The 12,973-nt window shown below is 40.9% G+C and overlaps 1 protein-coding gene across 2 annotated transcripts in view; it reads right to left on the minus strand.

Annotated features, from left to right (window-relative positions):
• The window catches only part of MDN1 (midasin AAA ATPase 1), a 102,207-nt gene that overhangs the window by 59,905 nt on the left and 29,329 nt on the right, over nt 1-12,973 (minus strand). For both annotated transcript variants that reach the window (XM_081186530.1, XM_081186529.1), the window contains exons 30-46: nt 12,745-12,883; nt 12,488-12,615; nt 12,130-12,265; nt 10,916-11,045; nt 9,090-9,323; nt 8,600-8,797; nt 7,817-8,025; nt 7,128-7,250; nt 5,910-6,107; nt 5,632-5,739; nt 4,800-4,988; nt 3,893-3,982; nt 3,523-3,783; nt 3,035-3,305; nt 2,105-2,264; nt 1,337-1,453; nt 95-297 (exon numbers count right to left, since the gene is read on the minus strand). In XM_081186530.1, the coding sequence (XP_081042656.1) occupies nt 95-297; nt 1,337-1,453; nt 2,105-2,264; nt 3,035-3,305; nt 3,523-3,783; nt 3,893-3,982; nt 4,800-4,988; nt 5,632-5,739; nt 5,910-6,107; nt 7,128-7,250; nt 7,817-8,025; nt 8,600-8,797; nt 9,090-9,323; nt 10,916-11,045; nt 12,130-12,265; nt 12,488-12,615; nt 12,745-12,883 (2,894 nt within the window). The remainder of the gene's footprint in view (nt 1-94; nt 298-1,336; nt 1,454-2,104; nt 2,265-3,034; nt 3,306-3,522; nt 3,784-3,892; nt 3,983-4,799; nt 4,989-5,631; nt 5,740-5,909; nt 6,108-7,127; nt 7,251-7,816; nt 8,026-8,599; nt 8,798-9,089; nt 9,324-10,915; nt 11,046-12,129; nt 12,266-12,487; nt 12,616-12,744; nt 12,884-12,973) is intronic.

Below are 12,973 nucleotides of genomic sequence, written 5' to 3' on the forward strand. Positions count from 1 at the left end.
TTCATTCTCTCTCTCAGATGGTCTCTAACACAGTCACTAAATAGAAGTTATTCTCTTTAGCGCTTGCCAAGTTTATTATGCATGCTTATCTCACCTGCTATGCTTTCCTTAGCTTCTGTATGCACAGCCACGAGCTCATCACATATGCTGCTTCCAAACAAGCCCATTCCATGAAGCAGCAGCTTCACATCGTGAAGATCCAATGAATCACTCTCTCCAGGAACGTAGATCTCAATTCCACGATTCCGCATGGCTCGGGATATTTCACCGTGTGATGGATCCATCGAAAGGAAAAGCCTTTTTAAGTTTCAATACACATAAGAGAGTATGGTTATTTAAGTTACCCATCCGGTATGTAATCTTACACTGCTGCTCCTGGGGTGGAGCGAGCGAGGAAGAGGTCACACTACAGCCTTGCAATTAGGCACTTGCCTGCAATGTTTAGCGATCAAGGTTATCACCTTGATAAGAGCAATACCAACAGTACATTTCTAAGCTGAGTTTCTATTAGAGGGGTACTTGGTTTGTCTGGCTCTTCCCTATGCACAAAGTTTTTTAAAAAAATGCTTATTGCACCCCTGAACTGCCTCCTCTCCACCACCAGGGAACTCTGCCTTGGCAGAAAAGGGAACTAACCACACTGTTCTACTGTCTTGGCTAGGTGAACGCAGAGGCATGTTGTGGCTGCTACTTTCATGGCTTCCTCCTCTCCTTATCCTACTTAGAATCAAAGAATTGTAGAGTTGGAAGGGACCCTGAGGATCATTGATTCCAGCCCCCTGCAGTGAAGGAATATGCAACTGTCCCTATACAGGGATCAAGCCTGCAACCTTGGCATTATCAACACCGCACTCTAACCAACCAACCTCCCCAACCTGCTTTATTAAACTTGCTGGGCACCCAAATAGCAAATGCTCTCTAGGCTTTATACAGAAAAGGAGGAAATGATTTTTTAAAAAACACAAGAATCCAGTAACAATCTAAAGGCAATAATTAAGCAGAGAATGAAAACGTATGTGTGCGTGTGTGCCTGCATATACACATGCAGTTCAGAGAAGGTGGAGAGACTAGCATTCGTGCATCACACTGCTTTGCTGCCCAGCAAAGGAAGACAAATGACCTTGTTGTAAAAAAAAAAAGGGGGGGTGCTAAGAGAAAACTATCAAGCAATACATCACTTTGTTGACCCAGCTGAGCGATGATCAAACCTACACTTATTTTCAAGGCTGCAGTAGTGATACCTTAAAGAGACGGTGTTCCCACCCCAATGCATACTGCAACTCTCAAAGCATAATCCAACAACACACTCCAATAAGCACAAAGAATGTCAGCACACCTGAAATTTGGATGTGGTGTGATAGTGGGGGTTACACCATCGATCACTCCTCTTTCACTCATGGTGAGGACTCCTCCAGGTTCAAGCAGAGCATTCAAGCGGTCCAGCACAGAAGGACTACACACAAGAAGCAAAGGAACAATTAAGCACTAAAGGTGGCTCACTGATTTACTAACAACTGCAAGCATTCATTTGGCTTCATAATGGAAGGAGTATTCCTCCCCCCCCCCCCCCCGCGCTCAATCTGATCAGTTTTATAGCATCAGATATATGGAAGTAATGCAGAAATGTCATGGGATGGTGTCCAGTTCTGTCCCCTCTGCTCAACAAAGACTCTTTGCCCCAGTGGATGCTTCTGTGACTGGAAGGGAGGGGAAAGCAATTTGTGCAATTTTTTGCAAACTTCCCCCTTTCTTCTGCATTGCCTCCTCCTTTTCCAAAGTGTTCCCTAACCCTCTGGAGCAGGAATTCTCTTTTTTGGGGGGGGGGGTCACAGCAGGCTACAGAGAGAAGGGAGAAATAAGCAAAAATTGCCTTATGACTTCCCCCTTCTGTTCACGGAAGTGTCTGCTGGAGCAAAGGATCTCCTTGAGTAGATGGGAGATAACTGTATAATCCAGTTTCCTTTGAAACAGTAAATGATGATCTACTCCTTGATTTTCTCTCTTTGATCTGGTACATGATTTGTAACAGAGATTCAATGACGTTTATCCAATGTGGTTTTCTATATTTATGATAATTTCTTTCTAACAACACAGTTGCGCTTACCTGCAGAAGTTAACATTGTCCATCAAGAGCCATTCTCCGGACTGTAAAGCCTGAACCAACATCCCATCAACCCATTCAAATGTGCCATGGTTGCTGCTGCTCATATACTGAATAACCTGCAGCTTGAAGTGCCGAAATTCTTCTACAAGTCTTGAAAACTCTAAAATCGGGGGGAGAGATACTTAGAATACGATTCAATGAACCAATAAGCCAGTACTCAAGATTCACACAGAGTGCTTTTCACAACTACATTTAGTCTAGTATCCTTTGCCAACTTAGACAAACAGTCCCTCTTTCTTTGTTCAGTTGTGATCATAAGATCTTTGCATTAGCTTCAACAAGATGTGATGTCTAAACTAATGCATGTAGATCAACCAGGTTTTCATTAAAAAGGGAGAATGTCTTTAATATTCACAGAATGATAAACATAATAGACTATTGCTAACTGGTGTGGGGGAGCGGAGCAACCATAACTGTGATGGAGGCTGGAAAAATCTTTAAGCAGGCAAATAATTATGCTTTGTGCTTCCACAGATTATGTAGCTTTAATAAATATGGACCTGGGTGGCTTGCTCACAAGTGCTCTATGTGCATTCATCACTGTACATGTAAAGTTCCTGCACACTTCGGCTGAATGCCAGTGGGTGCAGGAGAATAGAGAGGTGGTTGCACACATGTCTAGACCATGTGGCACCACAAATACTCATACTTTTCCTCTGGTCACATTTGTACACATTTATCTCAGTTGACAACTGCTCCATAAAGACACACCATCTTTATGGTCTTCCTTGCAACATCAGAGCAGTCTTTAAAATGCTTTGTGGTTTTTGCCTTCTCTGGTGGCATGCAGCAACTGGAATTTGCACATGCTTAGCTGATGACATTTTAAAAGGGAAAAACGCTATCACTTCCTACTGCTTCTGCGCATACCTGGCTTTGAGTAGGAGCTGATCTTGTTGTTCAGCCGCTGGACCAGTGCAAGGACTCCCTCCAATTTGTTCACCAGTTCAATGGTTATGTTTTGATTCCCTTCCCCAAGGGACTTCGGCTTGAAATTTAGAACGAAACTGCTCCAGGCACGCAGCACAATTTCAGCATCTTCTGGACAGATAGCAGTGAGGAGGAGGCTGTCCCTTAGAAGTGTGCTTACAACGTTCTCCACCTTCTCCAGCAAGCTCTTCCAAGGCCTAATGATGTCAACCTATAGGACATTTATTACATTGGTCACTGCTTGAACCACCACTTCCCACTGGGTTCCTTCAGCACGGTTTTGGAAACCACTTAGGTGTGTTTCTTTCTTGCTTTCAGTTAAGACATTTAAACTTTGCCCATTCATATACTCCTCAAATTTAAGTTAAGTGGTATCTTGTATGCACTTGACTTGTCCTTATTCCCAAATTTAAAAAATGCACACTTACTTGCTCAAATCCACCTAACAGCTCGGTTGTATCCATAGAACTGTTCATCGCCATGATCTTCAACTGATGACCTGTCAGATATGCTAGAAGCTGAATGAGGCTGGTCTTGCCAGCAGCCGCAGGGCCTACCAATATCACCATCCAACTCATATGCACACATTTCATGATGGACTCCAAGGGCTGGAGTGAATGGTGGAGCAGGGACAGGTTTCTGCCAGGAGGAGGAGCATAGTTTGCGCGGGAGAGGATTGAGAAACCAACCTTCAGTAGAATTAAAAACAAAATAAGCAAGTGCATTAGTGTGCATGTATAGTGTGGAGCAGAAATTCAAGAAGATGCCCAAGTAGCAGCAACTTTTGTTCTCTCTCACCTGGACGTCATAAGGAGTGATGTGGAACTGTCTGGAACCCATATACGGTTCAGCATCCTGACCAAAAATGTCCCTGAATAGACACACTACCTAAAACAAACAAACAAACAAACAAACAAAAAACAGATGAAAGATCACATTTATAACAAATGCTGAAATCCGTATATTCTAATTCTGCAGCAACTCTCAAATGAACGATTTCAAAAGAAACCGGGGAAACTCCAAATGGGTTGTTTGTTGAAGTCTGAAGTCACCTGCTTCAGGATACAGATCTGCCCAGCTTGTAATGCTCAGCTGCAACCTGAACTAAGCCTCAGCTTGAGAGAAGCTGGAATGCAAAACTAGACTGCTTACATGCGGGGCCAGTGAGTTTTCAATTGCCCCTCAAAACCACATTTATTTTTCACGCCATTTTTCTGAGCACTAATCATAAGCAAAACGAGAACAGCATTCTGCAAATCCACTAAAGGCTGATTGTGGTATCTGAGAGTTGCTGGCACAGGACACAGCAAGAAAGCTGTGGGGTCGTTTTGTCTGATCAAGCTCCCTAATCGCAATGAAATTACACTTAGGTAGGTTCCCTTTCCACACACTTGCTGTAAGCCCTCTTACCCAATGTACCAGGAGTTTAATCTATCTCTAACACATCCTTAGCACATGAATGGTGATAAAACTACATGAGGTCCCTTCAAATCCTGCACCTGCTTAACTGAAATGCTAATTCAAGGCCCTGGAGGAAAGTAGATAATCTTAAATAGAAGTCATTCAATGTTTCAAATAATGTGGGAAAAGGTACCCAAAAAAATTCAGTAAAATTTGTGTTTAAGATCCAAGAATGGTTTAACATATTCATACTTGTAAAACAGAAAAGACTAATAGGATTAAACACATTTTTCATGCTCCTTACCTTCTCCTTGTCTGTATTTGTTCTCATTCTTTCCCCGTATATCAAGAACATGTGTTGGCCTGGATCGTAACTGCCAGGCGACTGGTCAACAAGCATCAGCTGACACCATCGGAAAAGGTCACGCAGATTAAACTCCCAAGGACCACCTTTATGCCCCCACTTCTTCTCAATCATAACTTCTTGATCAATCTGAATAACGTACCAGTTCAAAAGATTAAAAACTCAGACGTGTTTCAGCTCATGGTAGATTATTAAAACGCCATTGCACAAGAAAGCATTCATCGCGCCAAGCATTCAACTGAATTTACTGCTCTTCTAAGCTACCACCACTCTTTACCGTCCATTCAAAATCTTTATGGAATGCTCTTGTTCCAGAATAACTGGGGAAACCTAAACACATACAGCATGCAGTTGTCTTAACTTGGACACACATGTATGATTCTATGCCTACTTGCTAGGGGGAAAACCTCAAAGAAACTTTTATGTGAACTCAGACTTAGTAAGCCTCAGCCACAGCATGCCATAGGAAGAAAAAAAATGGAAGTTCTGTCTGACATATTAGGCAACAAAAAATGAAATACAAACCCAGTCTGCAGTGGCTGTTATCTGTGGAGCCCAGCTAGTTTACATGCCACTGCAATTCCAGAGTTTAAAATGACTACAAATGAAGTTTGTCTCAACACATGCTCGGATGAAAACTTGTGACCAGCTTTTCACATAGTTGCAGCAGTCATTGGCTTGGACTTGTGGGGACAGTCACCAGAACCCTGAAGTCCCTATCCTTAAGAAGACCATTCACATCATCAAGAGGAGTTTCAGGAATTATACTTACCATGTTGTTAAATTCAACCATTTTTGCAATAATCTTTTTGTCAATAGCAGGAAACAGGGTATTTCCAATGTACTCCATGTCTGCGGATGAGAGAGGGTCCACGAAAACCTACATCATCAATATAATTAAATGGGGTGGGAGGTGAGACTCAAGTATTATTTTTATGTAGACACAGAAAAATGCACAGTGCACTTGCAAATGAAATAAAAATGATTCCATTTAGAAAGGAACTGCAAGGAGGACAAGAGAAATAGTTTTAAATGACATTATGGACTTGCCTGTGTGAATCTGTTCAGAAAAGATTTGGGCAACCCCTTTCTGCCACCTCCTTGCCTGTAGGGATTCTGGCATCCAAAGATCTTTGTTTTCTTGTGTTGCACATGGAAGCTCATTCCCAACTCAGGAATGTAAATCTCTGCCCGATGGTCAAAACAAGCATTCAAGCCTTCTAGTACTGACTGAGAAGCCAAGTTCAGCTATTTGAGAGAAACCAACAGGAAAATTTACACTGCCCCTCTTCTTCTCAACACACACTTTTGCCCACAAAACACCTTTAAATCTATAGCAAATAAGCAAAAGTACTGTAGTTAGCTCAGGAAAAGTTAACTTCAGATTAACACAAATGCCCTGGTTATTTAGCTACTCTTTTGGCTTCAAGCTCCTTTTGCACAACTCAAAAGAGCAACAGCATAGCCCAGGGACGTCCAACTCCCAAAGACTGTGATCTACTCACACTATAAAAAAACTGGCAATGATCTACCCATTGTTGTTGGATGGACCAAAGTTGTTGAGCTTTTTAGGAGGCCAAAGCTGTTGAGCTTCTTTGGGGGGAGGGGGAGGAGGAGATCACTGAGGGGCCTGAGATCTACCAGTAGATCATGATCTACCTGTTGGACATGCCTGGCATAGCCTAAAGGTAAATACAACTGTGAAGTCAATGAGGCTGTCGGAATCCACCCAGATAAATGCCATTGCTCAGGGGTTTCTTTTGTGTGCAAAAGAAGGTCCCAAGAATCAGTGGCTAGCATCTTCAAGTGGCACTGTTTGAAACGCTGAGCTGGATGGACCAATATTATAAAGCCACTTCCTATGGATTCTATTAAGAAAGTGTTGATTTCAAGCTAATTCAGCCCTAAGACGGCACTTAAAAGGTAAGTAGTAGTTTTAATCTTCTGTAAACTGCAGCACATCCATGACACAGAACTCAAGCTGTTTGTCCACAAAATCGCCTTCTGTAACTGCCACCCCAGAAAAAGCAAGTGTGTGTTCTCCCACTGGAAAACTGAAGATAAAATCTGAGCAGCCTCTTGAATAAATGGGAGCAGCAGACTGTTCCAGGATACTTTCTCCACGTAAGGAGAATGCACTGTTAACTTTACCATGTTTGGATAAGATCCTTTTAAAGTCCCCAAACAGCAAACTGAGACAGCTAGAGACCTCATTTTCCAAAAAAGGAACAAAAATCCTTTTTCTGTGCTACATTAAGCTGAACTCACCTCATCTAATACAATCCAGTGTCCAGCTTTCAATGCTGCAAGCAAAGGTCCATCACGCCAGGCAAATTCCCCTCCTTTGCCCCCTTCAACAGGTAAGTCTGTGCCAAACAAATCTGTGACGTCCTGGATCAGAAGGAAGAAAAGTCAAGGTTTCCAAATGCATGTGAAACAATTGCAATTTAGAAAAAGCTCTCCTAGGCTTGCAGTAATAATCCAGTAGCATTTATACCAAGAGTTATAAATATTTTGTTCAATGCATCTGTTGCATCAGCCAGTAAGTGCATTCTATGAACAAAAATGAAACCCAAAAGTAATTTTAAAAATAAAGAAAAATAATTCTAAACCATTAAGATTTTAACCAATATTCAAGCAGCAAACTTTGATCAAGGTTCTTTGCATCTGTATTTTAGGCAGTTTGTTTTGATCATTCACACCAATAGATAGATCACAATTCTAGCAGAATGTGTCCCTTTACTAGACAGGAAAAGGAATATAATGCTTCCTCTTAGAATTAATCAACAATACACCCCTTATTAAACTTACCTATTTCTAAGCATCTTCCCCCTCCCCAATCAATTAGGAGTATTCTCAAGATTTGTGAAAACTTAACACCTGTTAACTTGCAAGTATAGACTCTCACATTCACAAGTACGGGTATTTCAGTGGAGACCACAGTAATCCCTACCTACCGTTTGTTCAGAAAGATTGATTCTAACAAGGCAATTTCCAGAAGCCTTTGCCAAGGCTGCTACTAGGCTGGTTTTCCCAACACCTGGAGAGCCTTCCAGGAGAATGGGCTTCTTAAGCTGCAAGGCCCTTAACAACCGCTGTGCATTCATTGCTGTAGTTCCTGCATTTAGAGCGTAGTCTGAGACATTGTTCTTCTGGTAAATAGGGCCTACAGCACAGAGAAAGCAAATAAAAAATTAATTAGATTACAGGGTAAGATGATCAACATTTTTGCTCCAGTGAAAGTACTAGCTCATCAGACAGAATAATGGTACCAGATCAACATTCATCTTGATGCAGAGGGATTTTCCTCCAAAGTTTTGTTTTTTGTATTTTTGCAATCTCCCCTCTTTTTAATGGGTGGTGCAGGCTTAGCTATATTAAGCAACAGCACTCCTGTCTTAACATCTGAAATACACAGAATTATGATACTTAACAATTCTAACTACAGATTGTGGAGTAAAATATTTGAATGCTCCGCCATTAAAGCTCTTAAAAACTCCATGCATATGGAAAGCTAGCATGCCAGAGCAAAGTCTAAGCTAAGTGCCTTCATCTGAGAAAAGAGCATTCAAGCACTCAATTAGAAATGGAAGGGTCTTGGAAGGACTGCAACAAATTATTTTTTCTGCATGTTTGTCATCTCTCACGCATTCTGCTCTTAAGTCATCGTAAGCAGCACATCACCATTCAAATTGTACAGCAGCAGCAGCAGCAGCAATACCACCAAAAGAGTTCCTTGCCTGTTGGTATGAAAAATGGGTGGATTCCTATGTGGTTCTCCATCCAAACCATTTCCCTTTCCCTCTTCAGGTCATATATTTTCAGCTCATTCTTCTGAACCTCAGTGAGTTGCACTACTTGGGAAATTTTCCCACACAAATATTCCAGGCATTTTTCACGAGCCAAAGCAGCTAAGCCAGCCGAACAGGACATGGTGCCTACATAGGGGATAGAGGGAAGAAGAGATCATAGTTATAGGTCAATGGTGGAAGTGAACATATAGTTAGCAGTAAGATATGGCCAAAATCTGTAGACAGGTTGTAATGCACACTCTGTAGCACAAACACTATACGTTGCTTGCATGCGTCTTGAGACCGTTTACTATTTTTGTTCCAAAATGACAAACTTGCTTTAAACCCTTGCGTAGTTCTCATCCAGGGGTTGAGGGACCCCCTCCCCAATAAATGATCTGAACTATTCAGAGATAAAGCAAAGAAACTGAAGACATACCTGAACCTATTCCATCTATGTACACCAGACATGCAGCATGGACAAATGTTGTCACTGGACAGACGCTAAAAAGCTGGTGCTCCTCTGAAGAACTGGATAGTTTGTCTTGCGCCATAGCATTCATGAAGCTGACCCACGACAAAACATCCCGGATGCTGAGAATACAGTGGTGTCCAAATTCTTGATTGGTCAGCCACTCTATGAAATCCATCATGAGCCCTGCAATATCTGCCCCTGGGAAAGGTGATTAGATGGAGAGAAGAGAAAAAATACATAAGATACAGACCTGAAACAGAATATGTTTTGCAGTAATTCACAATGACCCACAAGGGATGCAGAGGCCTCTGTACATAATTTTTGCAAGATAACTGAATAGAAGTGCTTAAATGTTTTTACATAAATATTTGCAAAAGTAGAAAGGGTTGAATGCTTTAAAAAAAAAGCATCCACAAGTAAATCAGCAGATGCAAAATTCAAAACATGCTTTGATCCTGCAACTTCATTGGTCTCTTTGTCCACAGTGACTGAACTTTGGCCCAGACCATTACTTTAAGCCTAAGAGGACAAACATTCATCTTAATGCAGAGAATATAGCCAAGGATAGAAAAAATAAGAGTGTATGTTTCATCAGCACTACTTATTTTTTCATCCTTCATTTAAAACCTTGGATAATAAAGAACCTAGGTCAGACCTGTATAACATGCACATATATTTGGACTAGAACAATCCTTAGATGTTCAATTTGCAAGAGCTTTTTCCGACAGCAACTTACAGCTGTGCTCAAATGAGGTCTCTGGTGACAATATGCATAGCAACCTCTGCCTATACCACAGAATCTAGTCATTGAATTCCAAACTTTTTTTATCCCTTTCAACGTACTAAGAGCTCGAACTGTTCTTCCTTAAATCACTGTCCAGGCAATGATAAAATTTAAGCAAAAGGAAACTGATTTTGCACTTAAAATGACCCCAGTATTATGCAAATATATTTCAATTCCACAATCTAGGTTTATCAAGTATAGAATTTGGAACATACAGCATCTGAAACATACTCAAAGGTAAGCACTCCTATATTCAATTTGTCATACTGCCAGATAAACATGCATTGGACTAAATCTCAAGTGAAAAATTGCAGTGTCGCAAGATCACACCTGTTTGCAATTTCTGTTATCTGCTAGTCGCGTCTGAACAACAGGTAAGTGGTACCTTCAGTCTGTGCCATTTGTAGCAGGAGTCCCATGGGACTTCTCCACAGGAATATTATTCAGCTTAGAGAAAACCTATGGGCAGCGTTTAAGAGAGTGAGACTATTTCAGAACCGCCTGAACTAACTTCTTAGCTTTTAGAATCTGAGAGAAGCTGACTTGCAAGAACAGAAGGTCTTTTAGAAGGAAACCCCACTGGGACACAGAAACGGAGGAGTGCAGGCTGGTTACTAGGGAGAAAGGTACTCAGAAGTGATTGCAGACGTTTTTCAGCAACAAAACCACTTCACTGGTTTTGAAACTGCTTTAGCAGTTTCATAAAAGTCTCTTTTGACTGTTAACATCTTTTCTGTTCTTTCTTTTTTCTATTCTCTTCCTGGCCTACAAAGGATGGAAAATCCTGCCTGAATGTGATTAAACCAGCAGAGCATGGCAGCCCTAAAACTCACTAGAGTAAGAAGAGAAAGCTTTAAGGAAGAGGGGAGAGGTGCTTCTTAATCTGGCCAACACTGGCATGTGACCCTCGTGCTGAAAAGGTCTCCCATTACTGATATAAGCAGAGGGACACCCAGAGAGAATAAGTAGGTGATGGAGTTGGTGAACAAATACCTCTGATATTTACCTTTGTCATTCTGTTTGGCAAAGCAGAGTCCTGGATGAAGATTATGGTTTACAATTTGCATTAAATCCATACGGTTGTTACTTTGCGGACACCATATTTCTGTAAATCTATTACGCAAGGCAGGAGACAGCTATGGGCAAGAAAATATTAAGTGCAGTTATTATGAAGGGAACTGCTCAGAGGAAAATTTAAGAATCCTCAAAGAGGGTTACTGGGATAAAAAGAGAAAACAGAAGAATTATAAAACGAGGGAAAACATATTGCTATAAATAATGTGTAAGAGAGTATCAAAAAGCACAATAGGTTAGAATAGTGTGTGTCAAAGAACAAAACTGCATAAAAATGAGTTTTACTTTTTTAAAATGAATGTTTTATTAGACCTAATTTATCCTTAGAAAAACGATTTACTCATACAAACATACTTGCAGCTTAATAGTCTTGATATTTTATGACATTCTCAGAGGAGAATGACATTAATTCCTGCCCCTGAAATTCCTAATAGTCTTATAATATGATCTACTACAGGATCCCAAACCAACCCACACTTCTTTATGCTGCATTTTCTTCATCATCGCTAATTTTATTAATCTCAACCATTTCCACATTTTCCCGATTAATTCTATCTATCTATTTACTCAGTTCCAACAATCAAACAATCAACAATCAAACAATCAACAATCAAATTAGCTGTCAAAGCTCCATGTGGAGCTAGGTCGGGGCAGGGAATTTTTTTCAGTCTGATGGCCACCTTCCCCTGCAAAGGATCACTATGTGGTGAAACAAATGAGATATGAATTTATACTGAAACAGCTTTTCCTAACCGTTTAATATTATTTTAGTACTCTTTACTCCTTGAAATGTAACCTACTTGACTTGAAAGGCCTGGTAGTAAGAGCTTTCCTGTCTCTTCCTCCCTGTGGTAATTAGGTCATAAATAAAAGAACTGGGAGTGTGAATGTGTGTGGTCTTTCTTACAGGTAAGGGCATGGGGCTCCCAAGCAGCTGTAGCCTGCGAAGGACAGCCATGTGATAAGGAAAATGTAACTATCAAAGAGTCTGGGATCTGGGAAAAGTAGGATGTGGAACTGGTTGCAATGCCTTACAAGCTTCTAGAAAAACCCTAAGACCAAGTCAGAATAGGTATTTTTTCCATTCCTAAAACTACAGGTAATTGAAAGTGGCAGCCAGCACAGAACGGCATTTTCGTACATTACCTCTTTCTTCCCAAAGTCGCCGCCAGGATTCATTGTGGCTAAAATGCGAAACTTCTTTCCTGCCGTCAGCAGTTCTACTTCATTGTCCTCACTGGCTTTTTCAGCCAACACTAGCGTCTTTTCAGTTTCAAGGACGCTGAAATAAAACCACGTTCTCAGTATTTGTTCTCGTTAAATTTCCAAACATCCATACAAAACACTAGAAACTTGCCTAATCGACAGGAGCTTTGCAACTCTTGTTGTTTAGAGCAGCAAGAATCAGAAGAAGCCAGGGAAAAGTTAAGATTTATCCAATTTGCATTTGTGAATGACATGCCAAGACAACAGACTAAAAAATGCCCAGTTTTCAAGTACATACCTATTTAGTCTTTCTAGAACAGAATCATCGGCCAATGAAATCTCATCCATGAGAAAAAAGCCACCCTCTCTCATTGCTAAAACAAGGGCTCCATCATGCCATTCAAAGAGCCCAGAACTATCAAACTCCTGTTTGAAAAAAAAGGTAAGTCTGATCAAGTGTGTGTACATATACATACATACATACATATTTGCAGACACACACTTTGTGGATTTTTCAAGCTCTCAATTATATCAGGCACCATAATGCCAACTTACCTCATCCTTTGATCTCTGCCTGACGGGTCGCAGTCCACCCAGGAAGTCAGAGGTCTCCATGTGCAAGTGACAGTTCACAGAATGTAATTTCCGACCAGCCAATGCTGCAAATATCTGACAAATAGTAGTTTTGCCACACCTGCATAACAAAAAGCTTGCAGTCAATTAAACTCCAGTGACTTGTCTGTTGCTCTACGCAAAAAACAAATAAAACTAATAATGAATATAT

Source organism: Podarcis bocagei (genome assembly GCF_964188305.1).
Source record: "Podarcis bocagei genome assembly, chromosome: 3".
Lineage (NCBI taxonomy): Eukaryota > Metazoa > Chordata > Lepidosauria > Squamata > Lacertidae > Podarcis > Podarcis bocagei.